Source organism: Salvelinus namaycush, chromosome 23 (genome assembly GCF_016432855.1).
Source record: "Salvelinus namaycush isolate Seneca chromosome 23, SaNama_1.0, whole genome shotgun sequence".
Lineage (NCBI taxonomy): Eukaryota > Metazoa > Chordata > Actinopteri > Salmoniformes > Salmonidae > Salvelinus > Salvelinus namaycush.
This window is the reverse complement of record NC_052329.1, coordinates 2,377,224-2,399,994: the sequence shown is the minus strand read 5'-3', so window position 1 is coordinate 2,399,994 and position 22,771 is coordinate 2,377,224. Positions and strand designations below refer to the sequence as shown.

At 44.6% G+C, this 22,771-nt stretch overlaps 1 protein-coding gene across 1 annotated transcript in view; it reads right to left on the bottom strand.

Moving 5' to 3' along the window:
• pgr (progesterone receptor) overlaps positions 1-21,274 on the bottom strand; it is a 45,863-nt gene extending 24,589 nt beyond the window's left edge. The window contains exons 1-2 of the mRNA XM_038960975.1: positions 20,271-21,274; positions 19,897-20,006 (exon numbers count right to left, since the gene is read on the bottom strand). Of these exons, the coding sequence (XP_038816903.1) occupies positions 19,897-20,006; positions 20,271-21,274 (1,114 nt within the window). The remainder of the gene's footprint in view (positions 1-19,896; positions 20,007-20,270) is intronic.
• Positions 21,275-22,771: the final 1,497 nt, after the last annotated feature.

Below are 22,771 nucleotides of genomic sequence, written 5' to 3'. Positions count from 1 at the left end.
TGAGCTCTACAGCAGAGTCTCACAACTCAATCGCTGGTTGAAAACTGTTTTCTGCCCCTCCCAAAACATAGAATTTGTAGATAATTGGCCCTCTTTCTGGGACTCACCCACAAACAGGACCAAGCCTGGCCTGCTGAGGAGTGACGGACTCCATCCTAGCTGGAGGGGTGCTCTCATCTTATCTACCAACATAGACAGGGCTCTAACTCCTCTAGCTCCACAATGAAATAGGGTGCAGGCCAGGCAGCAGGCTGTTAGCCAGCCTGCCAGCTTAGTGGACACTGCCACTAGCACAGTCAGTGTAGTCAGCTCAGCTATCCCTATTGAGACCGTGTCTGTGCCTCAACCTAGGTCGGGCAAAACTAAACATGGCGGTGTTCGCCTTAACAATCTCACTAGGATAAAGACCTCCTCCATTCCTGCCATTATTGAAAGAGATCGTGATACCTCACATCTCAAAATAGGGCTACTTAATGTTAGATCCCTCACTTCAAAGGCAGTTATAGTCAATTAACTAATCACTGATCATTATCTTGATGTGATTGGCCTGACTGAAACATGGCTTAAGCCTGATGAATTTACTGTGTTAAATGAGGCCTCAACTCCTGGTTACACTAGTGACCATATCCCCCGTACATCCCGCAAAGGCGGAGGTGTTGCTAACATTTACGATAGCAAATTTAAATTTACAAAAAAAAAATGACGTTTTCGTCTTTTGAGCTTCTAGTCATGAAATCTATGCAGCCTACTCAATCACTTTTTATAGCTACTGTTTACAGGCCTCCTGGGCCATATACAGCGTTCCTCACTGAGTTCCCTGAATTCCTATCGGACCTTGTAGTCATAGCAGATAATATTCTAATTTTTGGTGATTTTAATATTCACATGGAAAAGTCCACAGACCCACTCCAAAAGGCTTTCAGAGCCATGATCAACTCAGTGGGTTTTGTCCAACATGTCTCTGGACCTACTCACTGCCACAGTCATACTCTGGATCTAGTTTTGTCCCATGGAATAAATGTTGTGGATCTTAATGTTTTTCCTCAAAATCCTGGACTATCGGACCACCATTTTATTACATTTGCAATCGCAACAAATAATCTGCTCAGACCCCAACCAAGGACCATCAAAAGTCCTACTATGAATTCTCAGACAACACAAAGATTCCTTGATGCCCTTCCAGACTCCCTCTGCCTACCCAAGAACAAAAATCAGTTACCACCTAACTGAGGAACTCAATTTAACCTTGCGCAATACCCTAAATGCAGTTGCACCCCTAAAAACTAAAAACATTTGTCATAAGAAACGAGCTCCCTGGTATACAGAATATACCCGAGCTCTGAAGCAAGCTTCCAGAAAATTGGAACGGAAATGGCGCCACACCAAACTGGAAGTCTTCCGACTAGCTTGGAAAGACAGTACCGTGCAGTATCAAAGAGCCCTCACTGCTGCTCGATCATCCTATTTTTCCAACTTAATTGAGGAAAATAAGAACAATCCGAAATGTATTTTTGATACTGTCGCTAAGCTAACTAAAAAGCAGCATTCCCCAAGAGAGGATGGCTTTCACTTCAGCAGTAATAAATTCATGAACTTCTTTGAGGAAAAGATCATGATCATTAGAAAGCAAATTACGGACTCCTCTTTAAATCTGCATATTCCTCCAAAGCTCAGCTGTCCTGAGTCTGCACAACTCTGCCAGGACCTAGGATCAAGAGAGACACTTAAGTGTTTTAGTACTATATCTCTTGACACAATGATGAAAATAATCATGGCCTCTAAACCTTCAAGCTGCATACTGGACCCTATTCCAACTGAACTACTGAAAGAGCTGCTTCCTGTGCTTGGCCCTCCTATGTTGAACATAATAAACGGCTCTCTATCCACCGGATGTGTACCAAACTCACTAAAAGTGGCAGTAATAAAGCATCTCTTGAAAAAGCCAAACCTTGACCCAGAAAATATAAAAAACTATTGGCCTATATCGATTCTTCCATTCCTCTCAAAAATTTTAGAAATAGCTGTTGGGCAGCAACTCACTGCCTTCCTGACGACAAACAATGTATACGAAATGCTTCAGTCTGGTTTTAGACCCCATCATAGCACTGAGACTGCACTTGTGAAGGTGGTAAATGACCTTTTAATGGCGTCAGACCGAGGCTCTGCATCTGTCCTTGTGCTCCTAGACCTTAGTGCTGCCTTTGATACCATCGATCACCACATTCTTTTGGAGAGATTGGAAAACCAAATTGGTCTACACGGACAAGTTCTGGCCTGGTTTAGATCTTATCTGTCGGAGAGATATCAGTTTGTCTCTGTGAATGGTATGTCCTTTGACAAATCAACAGTACATTTCGGTGTTCCTCATAGTTCCGTTTTAGGACCACTATTGTTTTCACTATATATTTTACCTCTTGGGGATGTCATTCGAAAACATAATGTTAACTTTCACTGCTATGCGGACGACACACAGCTGTACATTTCAATGAAACATGGTGAAGCCCCAAAATTGCCCTCGCTAGAAGCCTGTGTTTCAGACATAAGGAAGTGGATGGCTGAAAACGTTCTACTTTTAACTTCTTATGGCTGCAAGGGCAGTATTGAGTAGCTTGGATGAAAGGTGCACAGCGGTGCCCAGAGTAAACGGCCTGCTCCTCAGTCATAGTTGCTAATATTTGCATATTATTACTAGTATTGGATAGAAAACACTCTGAAGTTTCTAAAACTGTTTGAATTATGTCTGTGAGTATAACAGAACTCATATGGCAGGCAAAAACCTGAGAAGTTCCACTTTCTGTTTGGAATCTTTCTGAGGGTGGCAGATTTCCATCAAGCTCTCATTGAAATTACAGCGAGATATGGATGAGTTTTCACTTCCTACGGCTTCCACTAGATGTCAACAGTCAATAGAACTTTGTCTGATGACTCTAATGTGAAGGGGGGCCGAAGGAGACAGGAATTAGTCACCACTGCCACGAGCTGACCATGCTTTGACCATGCGCGTTCACGTGATAGACAGCTCCGTTCCATCGCTCAACTGAAGTCGATGTAATTCTCCGGTTGGAACGTTATTCAAGATGCATGTTAACAACATTCTAAAGATTGATTCAGTACATCGTTTGACATGTTTCTACTGACTGTTATGGAACTTTTGGACATTTCGTCACGTTATAGTGGACGCGCTTTGTGACTTTGGAATTGTTTACCAAACGCGCTAACCAAAGTAGCTAATTGGACATAAATAACGGACATTATCGAACAAATCAAGCATTTATTGTGGATCTGGGATTCCTGGGAATGCATTCTGATGAATATCATCAAAGGTAAGAAAACATTTATCATGTATTTTCTGGTTTCTGTTGACTCTGATTTAAGAAGGGCTATATAAATAAGTTTGATTTGATTTAATTTGAATACCATGGTCAGACTGAGTGACATGATCATAGTGAGACTGAGTGACATGACCATGGTCAGACTGAGAGACAGTACTATGGTCACACTAAGTTACATGATCATAGTGAGACTGAGTGACATGACCATGGTCAGACTGATTGTCATAACCATGGTGAGACTGAGAGACATGACTATCATCAGACTGAGAGTGACATTTTTTGGGGGGGTCATTTATTTGCAAAAGGACAGAGCTACATACAGTTGAAGTCAGAAGTTAACATACACCTTAGCCAAATACATTTAAACTCACTTTTTCACAATTCCTGACATTTAATCAGAGTAAGAAATCCCTGTTTAAGGTCAGTTAGCATCAACACAATATTTTAAGAATGTGAAATGTCAGAATAATAGTAGAGCGAATTTATTTATTTCAGCTTTTATTTCTTTCATCACATTCCCAGTGGGTCAGAAGTTTATATACACTCAATTAGTATTTGGTAGCATTGCCTTTAAATTGTTTAACTTGGGTCAAACGTTTTGGGTAGCCTTCCACAAGCTTCCCACAATAAGTTGGGTGAATTTTGGCCCATTCCTCTTGACAGAGCTGGTGTAACTGAGTCAGGTGTACACACACTCGCACACACTTTCAGTTCTGCCCACAAATGTTCAATAGGATTGAGGTCAGGGATTTGTGATGGCCTTTCCAATACCTTGACTTTGTTGTCCTTAAGCCATTTTGACACAACTTTGGAAGTACGCTTGGGGTCATTGTCCAGTTGGAAGACCCATTTGCAACCAAGCTTTAACTTCCTGACTGATATCTTGACATGTTGCTTCAATATATCCACATAATTTTCCTCCCTCATGATACCATCTATATTTTGTGAAGTGCACCCGTCCCTCCTGCAGCAAAGCACCCCCACAACATGATGCTGCCACCCCCGTGCTTCACAGTTGGGATGGTGTTCTTCGGCTTGCAAGCCTCCCCCTTTTTCCTCCAAACATAACAGTGGTCATTATGGCCTAACAGTTCTATTTTTTTTCATCAGACCAGAGGACATTTCTCCAAAAAGTACAATCTTTGTCTCTATGTGCAGTTGCAAACCATAGTCTGGCATTTTTATGGTGGTTTTGGAGCAGTGACTTCTTCCATGCTGAGCGGCTGTTCAGGTTATGTCAATATAGGACTCGTTTTACTGTGGATATAGATACTTTTGTACCTGTTTCCTCCAGCATCGTTACAAGGTCCTTTACTGTTGTGGGATTGATTTACACTTTTCGTACCAAAGTACGTTCATCTCCAGGAGACAGAACGCGTCTCCTTTCTGAGCGGTATGACGGCTGCGTGGTCCCATGGTGTTTATACTTGCGTACTATTGTACAGATGAACGTGATAACTTCAGGCCTTTGGAAATTGCTCCCAAGGGTGAACCAGACTTGTGGAGGTCTAAAAAAAAAAAACTGAGGTCTTGGCTGATATATTTAGACTTTCCCATGATGTCAAGCAAAGAGGCACTGAGTTAGAAGGTAGGCCTTGAAATACATCCACAGGTACACCTCCAATTGGCTCAAATGATGTCAATTAGCCTATCAGAAGCTTTAAAGCCATGCCATAATTTTCTGGAATTTTCCAAGCTGTGTAAAGGCACAGTCAACTTAGTGTATGTAAACTTCTGACCCACTGGAATTGTGATACAGTGAATTATAAGTGAAATAATCTGTCTGTAAACAATTGTGTGAAAAATGACTTGTGTCATGCACAAAGTAGATGTCCTAACCTACTTGTCAAAACTATAGTTTGTTAACAAGAAATGTGTGGAGTGGTTGAAAAACGAGTTTTAATGACTCACACAACGCAACATTTCCCCCCAGTTCATGTTGGTCTAATAGTTCCACAGCTTAAACTTCTTACGGCTGAGATCCCGTTAACGGGATCGACTTGACAACAGCCAGTGAAAGTGCAGGGCGCCAAATTCAAACAACAGTTATTTCATAATTAAAATTCCTCAACCATACAAGTATTTTACACCATTTTAAAGATAAACTTGTTATAAATCCAGCTACAGTGTCCAATTTCAAAAAAGCTTTACGACGAAAGCACACCAAACGATTATGTTAGGTCATTACCTAGTCACAGAAAAACACAGCCATTTTTCCAGCCAAAGAGAGGAGTCACAAAAAGCAGAAATAGAGATAAAATTAATCACTAACCTTTGATGATCTTCATCAGATGACACTCATAGGACTTCATGTTACACAATACATGTATGTTTTGTTCGATAAAGTTCATATTTATATCCAAAAATCTTAGTTTACATTGGCGCGTTATGTTCAGTAATGTTTTGCCTCCAAAACATCCGGTGATTTTGCAGAGAGCCACATCAATTTACAGAAATACTCATAATAAACATTGATAAAAGTTACAAATATTATACATGGAACTTTAGATAAACTTCTCCTTAATGCAACTGCTGTGTCAGATTTCAAAAACTTTACGGAAAAAAGCACACCATGCTATAATCTGAGTACAGCGCTCAGAGCCCAAACAAGCCATACAGATATCCGCCATGTAGTGGAGTCAACAGAAGTCAGAAATAGTATTATAAATATTCATTTACCTTTGGTGATCTTCATCAGAATGCACTCCCAGGAATCACAGTTCGACAATTAATGTTTGTTTTCTTCGATAACGTCCATAATTTATGTCCAAATACCTCCTTTTTGTTCGCGCTTTCAGTTCCAAAATCCAAATTGATGACGCGCAGGTCAGACGAAAAGTCAAAAAATTCCATTACAGCTCGTAGAAACATGTCAAACACTGTATAGAATCAATCTTTAGGATGTTTTTAACATAAATCTTCAATAATGTGTCAATACCTGACTCAAAGAGCTCTCCTTCCCTCATTCTTCACAGTAGAAGCATCAAACAAGGTTCTAAAGACTGTTGGCATCTAGTGGAAGCCGTAGGAAGTACAATATGACCCCATAGACACTGTATATTGGATAGGCAAACCTACAAACCTCAGATTTCCCACTTCCTGGTTGGATTTTTTCTCAGGTTTTTGCCTGCCATATGAGTTCTGTTATACTCACAGACATCATTCAAACAGTTTTAGTAACTTCAGAGTGTTTTCTATCCAAATCTACTAATAATATGCATATCTTAGCGTCTGGGACTGAGTAGCAGGCAGTTTACTTTGGGCACCTTATTCATCCAAGCTACTCAATACTGCCCCCAGCCATAATTAATAAGAAATTTGTGGAGTGGTTGAAAAAGTAGTTTTAATGACTCCAACCAAAGTGTATGTAAACTTCTGACTTCAACTGTAGCTCTGAATCCATATTATGGCAGAGGTTGATAAGCCATAGCACATACGTTTTTTCAACAACAGGTTACGGTCACCTAATTATCCCCAGCTTACAATTGGCTCATTCATCCCCCTCCTCTCCCCTGTAACTATTCCCCAGGTCATTGCTGTAAATGAGAACGTGTTCTCAGTCAACTTACCTGGTAAAATAACGGATAAATAAATAAATAAAATATATAAAAACATTTTTAAAAAAGGTCAATAATTTCAAAGGCTGCACTGAAATCTAACAGTACAGCTCCACAATCTTCTTACTATCGATTTCTTTCAACCAATCATCAGTCATTTGTGTCAGTGCAGTACATGTTGAGTGCTCTTCTCTATAAGCATGCTGAAAGTCTGTTGTTAATTTGTTTACAGAGAAATAGCATTGTATTTGGTCAAACACCATTTTTTCCCAACAGTTTGCTAAGAGCTGGCAGCAAGCTGATAGGACTGCTGTTAGAACCAGTAAAGACTGCTTTACCACTCTTGGGTAGTGGAATGACGTTGTCTTCCCGCCAGGCCTGAGGACAAAGACTTTCCTCTAGGTTCAGATAAAAAATAGGACAGATAGGAGTGGCTATAGAGTCAGCTACCATCCTCAGTAGCTTTCCATCTAAGTTGTCAATGCCAGGAGGTTTGTCATTATTGATCGATAACAAATCATTTTTCCACCTCTCCTAAACTAACCTTACAAAATTCAAACTTCCCCTGCTTTTCTTTCATTATGAGGTTTTTATGCATGAATACAATTACCCACTGTTCGTTGTTGGCATTTCCTGCCTAAGTTTGCCCACATTGCCAATGAAATAATCATTAAAATAGTTGGCAACATCAAATGGTTTTGTGATGAATAAGCCATCTGATTCGATGAAAGATGGAGTTGGATTTGTCTTTCTGCCCATAATTTCAGTTAAAGTACTTTATATCATTGATCTTGGCTTCATAATAAAGTTTCTTCTTCTCTTTGTTGAGTTTAGACACATGATTTCTCAATTTGCAGTAAGTCAGCCAGTCAGATGTGCAGCCAGACTTTTGCCCCATCTCTTTCAACCATACAGTTTTTTTCAGTTCCTCCTCAATCCATGGAGCCTTAACAGTTCCAACAGTCAGTTTCTTAACAGGTGCATGTTTAGCAATAATCGGAAGAAGCATTTTCATAAATTCATCAAGTGCACCGTGTCAGAGATTTGTTTGTTTTGTATGTTTGTGTGTTATGTATTGGTGCGCGACGGGTCCTTGTACCCACTTTAATTTATTATGTAACTTTGGTTTTGGAGTTATATTAAGTCTATTAAACTATGCCATTTATACCAAGTTCGATTCTCTTGCGCCTGACTTCCCTGCCACCGACACACACGACATTACACAGCGTCTGGAGGCTCCTCATTAATCACATCAGACCAACACATATTTTTAACATCATCCACATAAGAGTCACAGCAAAACATTTTGTATGATCTCTTATACACTATTCTTTAAGGCCCAGCTTTTGGAACTTTGGCTCTCCTGGATATAGACACTTTATTGTGATCACTGCATCCAACGGGTACGGATACAGCTTCAGAACAAAGTTCTACAGATTTAGTAAAAATGTGATCAATACATGTGGATGATCTTGTTCCTGTAGTGTTTGTAAACACCCTGGTAAATTGATTAATAACCTGAACCAGATTACAGGAACTGGTTACAGTGAGAAGCTTCCTCTTGTAAAACACCCTGGCAGGTTGATTAATAACCTGAACCAGATTACAGACACTGGTTACAGTGAGAAGCTTCCTCTTGTAAAACACCCTGGCAGGTTGATTAATAACCTGAACCAGATTACAGACACTGGTTACAGTGAGAAGCTTCCTCTTGTAAAACACCCTGGTAGGTTGATTAATAACCTGAACCAGATTACAGACACTGGTTACAGTGAGACGCTTCCTCTTGTAAAACACCCTGGTAGGTTGATTAATAACCCGAACCAGATTACAGGCACTGGTTACAGTGAGAAGCTTCCTCTTGTTAAACACCCTGGTAGGTTGATTAATAACCTGAACCAGAGTACAGGCACCGGTTACAGTGAGAAGCTTCCTCTTGTAAAACACCCTGGTAGGTTGATTAATAACCTGAACCAGATTACAGGAACTGGTTACAGTGAGAAGCTTCCTCTTGTAAAACACCCTGGTAGGTTGATTAATAACCTGAACCAGATTACAGGCACTGGTTACAGTGAGAAGCTTCCTCTTGTTAAACACCCTGGTAGGTTGATTAATAACCTGAACCAGATTACAGGAACTGGTTACAGTGAGAAGCTTCCTCTTGTAAAACACCCTGGTAGGTTGATTAATAACCTGAACCAGATTACAGGCACCGGTTACAGTGAGAAGCTTCCTCTTGTTAAACACCCTGGTAGGTTGATTAATAACCTGAACCAGATTACAGGCACTGGTTACAGTGAGAAGCTTCCTCTTGTTAAACACCCTGGTAGGTTGATTAATAACCTGAACCAGATTACAGGCACCGGTTACAGTGAGAAGCTTCCTCTTGTTAAACACCCTGGTAGGTTGATTAATAACCTGAACCAGATTACAGGCACTGGTTACAGTGAGAAGCTCCCTCTTGTAAACACCCTGGTAGGTTGATTAATAACCTGAACCAGATTACAGACACTGGTTACAGTGAGAAGCTTCCTCTTTTTAAACACCCTGGTAGGTTGATTAATAACCTGAACCAGATTACAGGCACCGGTTACAGTGAGAAGCTTCCTCTTGTAAAACACCCTGGTAGGTTGATTAATAACCTGAACCAGATTACAGGCACTGGTTACAGTGAGAAGCTTCCTCTTTTTAAACACCCTGGTAGGTTGATTAATAACCTGAACCAGATTACAGGCACTGGTTACAGTGAGAAGCTTCCTCTTGAGCAGACAGCTTGATGAAAACCAGTCAATATTCAGGTCCCCAAGAAAGTAGACCTCTCTGTTTACATCACATACACTATCAAGCATTTCACACATATTATTTAGATACTGACTGTTAGCACTTGTTGGCCTATAGCAACACCCCAAAAGAAAATGCTTTAGATGTGCCAAGTGAACCTGCAACCACAACACTTCAATAACACATACGATCTTCTCTAAGCATTACAGGGATATGGCTCTGAATATATACAGCAACACCTCCCTCATAAGCATTCCTGTCTCTTCTATAGATGCTATATCCTTGTATTGCTACTGATGTATCATCAAATGAATTATCTAAGTGAGTCTCAGAAATGGCTGATATATATGAATGTTATCTGATGTTTGCAAATTATTGATTTCATGAACCTTATGTCTAAGGCTACATATGTTTGTCAAGTATACTCCCTCTCCGGCCTCTAGGTCATCAGCCTGCTGATCATCCCGCACACCTGTCACCTGGTGTCCGGACTCCATCACCTCCTTGATTATCTTCCCTGTATCTGTCACTCCCCTGGACTCCATCACCTCCTTGATTATCTTCCCTGTATCTGTCCCTCACCTGGACTCCATCACCTCCTTGATTATCTTCCCTGTATCTGTCCCTCACCTGGACTCCATCACCTCCTTGATTATCTTCCCTGTATCTGTCCCTCACCTGGACTCCATCACCTCCTTGATTATCTTCCCTGTATCTGTCCCTCACCTGGACTCCATCACCTCCTTGATTATCTTCCCTGTATCTGTCCCTCACCTGGACTCCATCACCTCCTTGATTATCTTCCCTGTATCTGTCCCTCACCTGGACTCCATCACCTCCTTGATTATCTTCCCTGTATCTGTCCCTCACCTGGACTCCATCACCTCCTTGATTATCTTCCCTGTATCTGTCCCTCACCTGGACTCCATCACCTCCTTGATTATCTTCCCTGTATCTGTCCCTCACCTGGACTCCATCACCTCCTTGATTATCTTCCCTGTATCTGTCCCTCACCTGGACTCCATCACCTCCTTGATTAACTTCCCTGTATCTGTCCCTCACCTGGACTCCATCACCTCCTTGATTATCTTCCCTGTATCTGTCCCTCACCTGGACTCCATCACCTCCTTGATTATCTTCCCTGTATCTGTCTCTCACCTGGACTCCATCACCTCCTTGATTATCTTCCCTGTATCTGTCCCTCCCCTGGACTCCATCACCTCCTTGATTATCTTCCCTATATCTGTCCCTCACCTGGACTCCATCACCTCCTTGATTATCTTCCCTGTATCTGTCCCTCACCTGGACTCCATCACCTCCTTGATTATCTTCCCTGTATCTGTCCCTCACCTGGACTCCATCACCTCCTTGATTATCTTCCCTGTATCTGTCCCTCACCTGGACTCCATCACCTCCTTGATTATCTTCCCTGTATCTGTCCCTCACCTGGACTCCATCACCTCCTTGATTATCTTCCCTGTATCTGTCCCTCACCTGGACTCCATCACCTCCTTGATTATCTTCCCTATATCTGTCCCTCACCTGGACTCCATCACCTCCTTGATTATCTTCCCTATATCTGTCCCTCACCTGGACTCCATCACCTCCTTGATTATCTTCCCTGTATCTGTCCCTCACCTGGACTCCATCACCTCCTTGATTATCTTCCCTGTATCTGTCCCTCACCTGGACTCCATCACCTCCTTGATTATCTTCCCTGTATCTGTCCCTCACCTGGACTCCATCACCTCCTTGATTATCTTCCCTGTATCTGTCCCTCACCTGGACTCCATCACCTCCTTGATTATCTTCCCTGTATCTGTCCCTCACCTGGACTCCATCACCTCCTTGATTATCTTCCCTGTATCTGTCCCTCACCTGGACTCCATCACCTCCTTGATTATCTTCCCTGTATCTGTCCCTCACCTGGACTCCATCACCTCCTTGATTATCTTCCCTGTATCTGTCCATCACCTGGACTCCATCACCTCCTTGATTATCTTCCCTGTATCTGTCCCTCCCCTGGACTCCATCACCTCCTTGATTATCTTCCCTGTATCTGTCCCTCACCTGGACTCCATCACCTCCTTGATTATCTTCCCTGTATCTGTCCCTCCCCTGGACTCCATCACCTCCTTGATTATCTTCCCTGTATCTGTCCCTCACCTGGACTCCATCACCTCCTTGATTATCTTCCCTGTATCTGTCCCTCACCTGGACTCCATCACCTCCTTGATTATCTTCCCTGTATCTGTCCCTCACCTGGACTCCATCACCTCCTTGATTATCTTCCCTGTATCTGTCCCTCCCCTGGACTCCATCACCTCCTTGATTATCTTCCCTGTATCTGTCCCTCACCTGGACTCCATCACCTCCTTGATTATCTTCCCTGTATCTGTCCCTCACCTGGACTCCATCACCTCCTTGATTATCTTCCCTGTATCTGTCCCTCACCTGGACTCCATCACCTCCTTGATTATCTTCCCTGTATCTGTCTCTCATCTGGACTCCATCACCTCCTTGATTATCTTCCCTGTATCTGTCCCTCCCCTGGACTCCATCACCTCCTTGATTATCTTCCCTGTATCTGTCCCTCACCTGGACTCCATCACCTCCTTGATTATCTTCCCTGTATCTGTCCCTCACCTGGACTCCATCACCTCCTTGATTATCTTCCCGGTATCTGTCCCTCACCTGGACTCCATCACCTCCTTGATTATCTTCCCTATATCTGTCCCTCACCTGGACTCCATCACCTCCTTGATTATCTTCCCTGTATCTGTCCCTCACCTGGACTCCATCACCTCCTTGATTATCTTCCCTATATCTGTCCCTCACCTGGACTCCATCACCTCCTTGATTATCTTCCCTATATCTGTCCCTCACCTGGACTCCATCACCTCCTTGATTATCTTCCCTGTATCTGTCTCTCACCTGGACTCCATCACCTCCTTGATTATCTTCCCTATATCTGTCCCTCACCTGGACTCCATCACCTCCTTGATTATCTTCCCTATATCTGTCCCTCACCTGGACTCCATCACCTCCTTGATTATCTTCCCTGTATCTGTCCCTCACCTGGACTCCATCACCTCCTTGATTATCTTCCTCTGTCCCTCACCTGGACTCCATCACCTCCTTGATTATCTTCCTCTGTCCCTCATCTGGACTCCATCACCTCCTTGATTATCTTCCTCTGTCCCTCATCTGGACTCCATCACCTCCTTGATTATCTTCCTCTGTCCCTCATCTGGACTCCATCACCTCCTTGATTATCTTCCCTGTATCTGTCTCTCACCTGGACTCCATCACCTCCTTGATTATCTTCCCTATATCTGTCCCTCACCTGGACTCCATCACCTCCTTGATTATCTTCCCTATATCTGTCACTCTCCTTGGTTCTTTCCTCAGGTGTTATTGACTCTGTTTTCATGTCGGTGCGTTGTTTGTGTTTCATGTTCATTGTTTCTTTTATTTATTAAAACAATCACTCCCTGAACCTGCTTCCTGACTCTCAGAGCACTCGTTATAGAATGACGCCTCACCTAAGGGAAGCATCAGGGAATGCTTTTTTTGTTTTGGTGGGAATGACGTCGGGTCCGGGAGCCGCTACAGGCTCTCATGCCTCAGACAGATCCCCAGGCTCCCCTGCTTCCTCCGGCTCATCAGGCTCTCATGCCTTAGCCAAGCGACAGGTTCCCGCGCATCAGCAGGGGTGACCGGTCCGCTCCTGATCCCCAGGATTGTCCTTTTGGTTGGCGTCCTGCGGCTGGAGCCGAACGCGCAGGGGAAGGGGTACCGTCACGTATGCTCTCTCCGGTGCTCACTCCCTTTGGTTCCTTCCCTATATATGTCACTCCCTTTGGTTCCTTCTCTATATATGTCACTCCCTTTGGTTCCTTCTCTATATATGTCACTCCCTTTGGTTCCTTCTCTATATATGTCACTCCCTTTGGATCCTTCCCTATATATGTCACTCCCTTTGGTTCCTTCCCTATATATGTCACTCCCTTTGGTTCCTTCCCTATATATGTCACTCCCTTTGGTTCCTTCCCTATATATGTCCCTCCCTTTGGTTCCTTCCCTATATATGTCACTCCCTTTGTTTCCTTCCCTATATATGTCAGTCCCTTTGGTTCCTTCCCTATATATGTCACTCCCTTTGTTTCCTTCCCCAGGCGTTATTTTTTTCTGTTCCTGTGTCAGTTCTGTGCATTGTTTTTGTATTATGTTGTGTTTATTTATTAAAACACTCCCTGAACTTTCTTCCTGACTCTCAGGGCACATCGTTACAATATTAATATGGGCTATTTTCAGCCCTTTCCTGGGTAGCTTATCAGAGATAGACATACTACTGAAAAGAGCAAACAAAGCAAGTCCATTAATCAGTGTGTGTGCTGCGGGGTTGAAGCTATAAACCAATAGGCTTGGCTCTCTCATCCCTTTCAGGCTTCTGGGAGGGAGGGTGGACAATGAGCCTGTCATAGCAGATGTAAGCAATGTTCCCACGAGCTCTGGCTGCTTTCATGGCTGGGATCAGATCTTTCCTCTTCTGGCGCACAGCTTCAGGATAGTCCGTGTTGAGGAAGATATACGTTCCTCTCAAGTCCTTGGCTCTTTCTAGAACAGCTAACTTGTCATTGAACCTCGGGAACTTGACCACTATCGGCCTGGGCCTATCACCTGGGCCTGTCAGCCTGGGCCTGTCACCTGGGCCTGTCACCTGGGCCTGTCACCTGGGCCTGTCACCTGGGCCTGTCAGCCTGGGCCTGTCACCTGGGCCTGTCACCTGGGCTTGTCACCTGGGCCTATCACCTGGGCCTGTCACCTGGGCCTGTCACCTGGGCCTGTCACCTGGGCCTGTCACCTGGGCCTGTCAGCCTGGGCCTGTCACCTGGGCCTGTCACCTGGGCCTGTCACCTGGGCCTGTCACCTGGGCCTGTCACCTGGGCCTGTCACCTGGGCCGGTGGTGGGTTTTCCAGTCCTGTGGGCGCGCTCCACCTCAATCTTCCTGTGGTCCATATTCAATTACTCAGAGATCATTTCCCTCACTTTGTCCTCAGACTCCACCCAGGTCTCACATGGAGATTCTGCAATCCTGTCCACAACCATGTTGTTTCACCTTGATTTTCCCACAATCTGATTTATCTGTCATTGTAATCATGGGTTCACACACAGAACTGATGTCCTCTCTCAATGACTTACAGATTGCTGTCATCTTGCCGTTCTCCTGTTTCAACTCATCGAGCTGACACTGGGAGAACTGCAAACTGTTCTTTTATCAGACTGAGAGAGATCACTATGGTCAGACAGAGTGACATGAACATGGTCAGACTGAGAGACATGAACATGATCAGACTGAGAGTAACATGACCATGGTCAGACTGAGAGACATGGCCATGGTCAGACTGAGAGAGATGCCCATGGTCAGACTGAGAGACATGAACATGGTCAGACTGAGAGACATGAACATGGTCAGACTGAGAGTAACATGACCATGGTCAAACTGAGTGACATGACAATGGTCAGACTGAGAGACATGGCCATGGTCAGACTGAGAGAGATGCCCATGGTCAGACTGAGAGACACGACCATGGTCAGACTGAGAGACATGAACATAGTCAGACTGAGAGTAACATGACTATGGTCAGACTGAGTGACATGACAATGGTCAGACTGAGACATGGCCATGGTCAGACTGAGAGAGATGAACATAGTCAGACTGAGAGACATGACCATGGTCAGACTGAGTGAAACGACCATGGTCAGACTGAGTGACACGACTATGGTCAGACTGAGAGACATGAACATAGTCAGACTGAGAGACACGACCATGGTCAGACTGAGTGACACGACTATGGTCAGACTGAGAGACAGGACTATGGTCAGACTGAGAGACATGACCATGGTCAGACTGAGAGACATCACCATGGTCAGACTGAGAGACATGACCATGGTCAGACTGAGAGACATCACCATGGTCAGACTGAGAGACATGACTATGGTCAGACTGAGAGACACGACTATGGTCAGACTGAGAGAGACATCACCATGGTCAGACTGAGAGAGATGCCCATGGTCAGACTGAGAGAGATGCCCATGGTCAGACTGAGAGAGATGCCCATGGTCAGACTGAGAGAGATGCCCATGGTCAGACTGAGAGACACGACCATGGTCAGACTGAGAGACATGAACATAGTCAGACTGAGAGTAACATGACTATGGTCAGACTGAGTGACATGACAATGGTCAGACTGAGAGACATGGCCATGGTCAGACTGAGAGAGATGAACATAGTCAGACTGAGAGACATGACCATGGTCAGACTGAGTGAAACGACCATGGTCAGACTGAGTGACACGACTATGGTCAGACTGAGAGACATGAACATAGTCAGACTGAGAGACACGACCATGGTCAGACTGAGTGACACGACTATGGTCAGACTGAGAGACAGGACTATGGTCAGACTGAGAGACATGACCATGGTCAGACTGAGAGACATCACCATGGTCAGACTGAGAGACATGACCATGGTCAGACTGAGAGACATCACCATGGTCAGACTGAGAGACATGACTATGGTCAGACTGAGAGACACGACTATGGTCAGACTGAGAGAGACATCACCATGGTCAGACTGAGAGAGATGCCCATGGTCAGACTGAGAGAGATGCCCATGGTCAGACTGAGAGAGATGCCCATGGTCAGACTGAGAGACATGACCATGGTCAGACTGAGAGACATGACCATGGTCAGACTGAGAGACATGCCCATGGTCAGACTGAGAGACATGAACATGGTCAGACTGAGAGACATGAACATGATCAGACTGAGAGACATCACCATGGTCAGACTGAGTGACATGAACATGGTCAGACTGAGAGACATGAACATGGTCAGACTGAGAGACATGGCCATGGTCAGACTGAGAGACATGAACATGGTCAGACTGAGAGTAACATGACCATGGTCAAACTGAGTGACATGACAATGGTCAGACTGAGAGACATGGCCATGGTCAGACTGAGAGAGATGCCCATGGTCAGACTGAGAGACACGACCATGGTCAGACTGAGAGACATGAACATAGTCAGACTGAGAGTAACATGACTATGGTCAGACTGAGTGACATGACAATGGTCAGACTGAGAGACATGGCCATGGTCAGACTGAGAGAGATGAACATAGTCAGACTGAGAGACATGACCATGGTCAGACTGAGTGAAACGACCATGGTCAGACTGAGTGACACGACTATGGTCAGACTGAGAGACATGAACATAGTCAGACTGAGAGACACGACCATGGTCAGACTGAGTGACACGACTATGGTCAGACTGAGAGACAGGACTATGGTCAGACTGAGAGACATGACCATGGTCAGACTGAGAGACATCACCATGGTCAGACTGAGAGACATGACCATGGTCAGACTGAGAGACATCACCATGGTCAGACTGAGAGACATGACTATGGTCAGACTGAGAGACACGACTATGGTCAGACTGAGAGAGACATCACCATGGTCAGACTGAGAGAGATGCCCATGGTCAGACTGAGAGAGATGCCCATGGTCAGACTGAGAGAGATGCCCATGGTCAGACTGAGAGACATGACCATGGTCAGACTGAGAGACATGCCCATGGTCAGACTGAGAGACATGACCATGGTCAGACTGAGAGAGATGCCCATGGTCAGACTGAGAGAGATGCCCATGGTCAGACTGAGAGACATGACCATGGTCAGACTGAGAGAGATGACTATGGTCAGACTGAGAGACATGCCCATGGTCAGACTGAGAGACATGACTATGGTCAGACTGAGAGAGACATCACCATGGTCAGACTGAGAGAGATGACTATGGTCAGACTGAGTGACATGACCATGGTCAGGCTGAGAGACATGACCATGGTCAGACTGAGAGACATGCCCATGGTCAGACTGAGTGACATGACCATGGTCAGACTGAGAGACATGCCCATGGTCAGACTGAGAGACATGCCCATGGTCAGACTGAGAGACATGACCATGGTCAGACTGAGAGACATGCCCATGGTCAGACTGAGAGACATGAACATGGTCAGACTGAGAGACATGAACATGATCAGACTGAGAGACATCACCATGGTCAGACTGAGTGACATGAACATGGTCAGACTGAGAGACATGAACATGGTCAGACTGAGAGACATGGCCATGGTCAGACTGAGAGACATGAACATGGTCAGACTGAGAGTAACATGACCATGGTCAAACTGAGTGACATGACAATGGTCAGACTGAGAGACATGGCCATGGTCAGACTGAGAGAGATGCCCATGGTCAGACTGAGAGACACGACCATGGTCAGACTGAGAGACATGAACATAGTCAGACTGAGAGTAACATGACTATGGTCAGACTGAGTGACATGACAATGGTCAGACTGAGAGACATGGCCATGGTCAGACTGAGAGAGATGAACATAGTCAGACTGAGAGACATGGCCATGGTCAGACTGAGAGAGATGAACATAGTCAGACTGAGAGACATGACCATGGTCAGACTGAGTGAAACGACCATGGTCAGACTGAGTGACACGACTATGGTCAGACTGAGAGACATGAACATAGTCAGACTGAGAGACACGACCATGGTCAGACTGAGTGACACGACTATGGTCAGACTGAGAGACAGGACTATGGTCAGACTGAGAGACATGACCATGGTCAGACTGAGAGACATCACCATGGTCAGACTGAGAGACATGACCATGGTCAGACTGAGAGACATCACCATGGTCAGACTGAGAGACATGACTATGGTCAGACTGAGAGACACGACTATGGTCAGACTGAGAGAGACATCACCATGGTCAGACTGAGAGAGATGCCCATGGTCAGACTGAGAGAGATGCCCATGGTCAGACTGAGAGAGATGCCCATGGTCAGACTGAGAGACATGACCATGGTCAGACTGAGAGACATGCCCATGGTCAGACTGAGAGACATGACCATGGTCAGACTGAGAGAGATGCCCATGGTCAGACTGAGAGAGATGCCCATGGTCAGACTGAGAGACATGACCATGGTCAGACTGAGAGAGATGACTATGGTCAGACTGAGAGACATGCCCATGGTCAGACTGAGAGACATGACTATGGTCAGACTGAGAGAGACATCACCATGGTCAGACTGAGAGAGATGACTATGGTCAGACTGAGTGACATGACCATGGTCAGGCTGAGAGACATGACCATGGTCAGACTGAGAGACATGCCCATGGTCAGACTGAGTGACATGACCATGGTCAGACTGAGAGACATGCCCATGGTCAGACTGAGAGACATGCCCATGGTCAGACTGAGAGACATGACCATGGTCAGACTGAGAGACATGCCCATGGTCAGACTGAGAGACATGACCATGGTCAGACTGAGAGACATGCCCATGGTCAGACTGAGAGACATGAACATGGTCAGACTGAGAGACATGACTATGGTCAGACTGAGAGACATGCCCATGGTCAGACTGAGAGACACGACCATGGTCAGACTGAGAGAGATGCCCATGGTCAGACTGAGAGAGATGCCCATGGTCAGACTGAGAGAGACATGGCCATGGTCAGACTGAGAGAGATGCCCATGGTCAGACTGAGAGACACGACCATGGTTCGACTGAGAGACATGACTATGGTCAGACTGAGAGAGATGCCCATGGTCAGACTGAGAGAGATGCCCATGGTCAGACTGAGAGAGATGCCCATGGTCAGACTGAGAGACACGACCATGTTTCGACTGAGAGACATGACCATGGTCAGACTGAGTGGCTCTAATAAATCTTTAAGATTTCGAGACCAAAACAAGTCAGAAAAGAAGAACATTGTGAACACTGGTTACTGTGATACTGTGTGATACTGTCTGTGCTTTGCTTTCAGGTTGTGCCATTCGTTTAAAAAGACAACAATGGTGCTTAGTAAAAAGTCTACAATTCTGTTATGTCTGGTGTCAATGTCTAAGGATTAGGGCTCAAAAGTCCACAATAACCCTCAATATTTTTTAAAATTTTTTTTAACCACAAACGTTTTGATTTTCTTCCTGAAACTTCATCATTTCCTCTCAACCACATCCTCCTCCCATAGTACCACGGCAGTATTCAACCGGTGGTCACTCTTTAATTGTCCAAGTCAAATCTCCACAGCATATCATATTACTGTTCCAATCGTCTGATGTGATGTTGCTTACCTTCGACCGCTCGTTTAAAGAACACTTTGCAGCTTCCACACGTGAGCACCCCGTAGTGACACCCTGATGCCTCATCCCCACAGATCATACATAGTCTCTGCGGTGGAACACTGCAAAAACCAGGGAATAGACACAAATGAGCCATTGCGATATTTACACTGACAACATTGGCACACTGATATCACAGCGAATGGAGGCGAATGGAGAAATAATAAAACAAGCTCATCAAATCAAATCAGATTCATTTTGGGGAACAAAAAAAAATAAAAAGTGAATGCATGAATATAAAAACACTAATTTAAATTAACTCAAAGATGCTGAGACTTTTACACTGGTTATGGTCAGCTATACTTTAAATAATGCTTTAATCTTACCCGCCATATCCTGTATAGGTCGGGGACCTCTGGAGCAGGGCTGAGGTGTGAATTCCATCCGGGGAGGAGTAGCCATGGTGTGGGTACTGGTCCTCGGAGACCCCGCTGGACTGGCACCAGAACGGGGAATGAGTAGGAGAGGTCTGAATGGACCATCTAGGCATTTCACTCTTATAAATCATCAAATGCTGCTGTGGACCCTGTCCGTTACTGCTCATTACGTCAAAACTCAGCATGCCCTTACCGGGATGAGTAGGAAAGGGAACACCCCGCGAGTCTGTACGGACCTGGGGAACCGTCGACATCTGGTCGTTCTGATTCAAGTCGACTAGAAAGTTCGGAGAACAGTCCAATAGTACTTGTTGGTGCTGTTGTCCAGGCGCGGAGGTGGGGAAAGACGAATCATCCATAAAACCTATATGTTGTTGTTTCCTCTCGCTGTCGTAACAGGTCTCGAGGGTAGGGAGGTTGGCCGTTAGTTCAAAATCGGGACACGGTGTTTCCGTGATTAGCGACGGCTCCTTCTCATCTTTGATGATCCTACGAACCCCGGTGGCTGTGGTTGAACTGGGCGTCGATATCATGTTCGTAGCCGCTCTCTGCAAACTTTCATGAGTTACTGTAGGGGCCGGCTGCGGTAACATGGACTCCTTCACTCCCTCTGTACCACGCACCTCCGTCCAGCGCACAGGGTCAGAGCGGTCATAAAAAGCTTTATTGATAAGTGAGGCGTTATCTCTGACAGTACAGTCTTTGAACATGGCACTGTTGTTGCTCGAGCAAGGAGACACAGCAGCGCACAAAGTGGCAACGTTTCCAAAACTACGCACTACGGAGGACGTGCAGACTCGAGACTGTAGCTCCTCGGAGAATTTCCGAGGCTGTCCTAATCCTACATCTGCACACTTCTCCATCAAATAACTTACTCTTTTACTGGAGTCTGTGACGTCTGAGCTCAATGTGTTCGCTGTGTCCATCCTGTCTGTTGTGTGTTTATTTTCCATTCTGTTGTCAAAGCTACAAAAATCACGACACACAGTCGGTCAGAGCCCCTGTCAGTCGGTGAGGAGACTATAGTGGGTGGTGTCTCTTGGTGCAAAGAAAGACCTTCCCAAAATGCTTTTCCGCGTTGTGACAGGCTGTGCCTGTAGTGTTCGATCCGTTCAGATATGAGCATATGCTTTGCTTGTGCAGCTACCACTGGCTTGCTGTATATATATAGAGGATTCCAATGGTACAACCCATACGTCTATGGCTCAATCAATGTTTAAAAGGGGTTTTAAAGTCCAAAACACACCGGCAATGCGGTAGAACTCATTAGGTTATTGACTGGCATGATAATGGTCATTGAATTTGACGAGACATTTACGAACACATTTGGGACCAGACTACACGGGATGGTTAGCAGCAACAGATGATGTGCAATAATGATGATATCTCCATTTCCTTTTTCAATAATCAAGTGGTTGGCCAGGGTAAAGAGGGTAGCATGAGAGAGAGAAAGAGAGAGAGAAAGAGAGCTCAGCCAAGGATAACAGGGTAGCATGAGTTCATTGAATGGCAAAATTATGCCTTGTGGCACTTCACAGACTATCGATGGTTCATGATTAAAACACACAGTTACACACCTCTATTTCTGTGTTAAAACTGAAAATGCTTAAGGGCAAATAGGGGCAGCTCTTGCCCTTCAAGTTAAAAAATTAAAAACATTTAAAAAATAGGATCAAATTACCTTTTGATGCTGAGTTGTAATGATATCACAGTCGTAACACATTACTTTAATCAACTTTCTTTGGGGAATTTGTATTTGTATAAACCAGCAAAGTAGCCCATGTTCTTTATTTAAGTTCCTGTAATGATAATTTACGAGGGCTGGTGTTTGCCTATACTGTATCTAGGAGACAGGCTGAGAGCAAGAGGGGTGGAAACCCTCGACATTTTCCACTCAGAGACATTATCTAATCTGAGGTTTTAATATAGCCAGGGAGGACAGAGACATCATCTAATCTGAGGTTTTAATATAACCAGGGAGGACAGAGACATCCTCTAATCTGAGGTTTTAATATAACCAGGGAGGACAGAGACATCCTCTAATCTGAGGTTTTAATATTACCAGGGAGGACAGAGACATCATCTAATCTGAGGTTTTAATATTACCAGGGAGAACAGAGACATCCTCTAATCTGAGGTTTTAATATTACCAGGGAGAACAGAGACATCCTCTAATCTGAGGTTTTAATATTACCAGAGAGAACAGAGACATTATCTAATCTGAGGTTTTAATATTACCAGGGAGAACAGAGACATCATCTAATCTGAGGTTTTAATATAACCAGGGAGGACAGAGACATCATCTAATCTGAGGTTTTAATATAACCAGGGAGGACAGAGACATCATCTAATCTGAGGTTTTAATATTACCAGGGAGGACAGAGACATTATCTAATCTGAGGTTTTAATATTACCAGGGAGGACAGAGACATCCTCTAATCTGAGGTTTT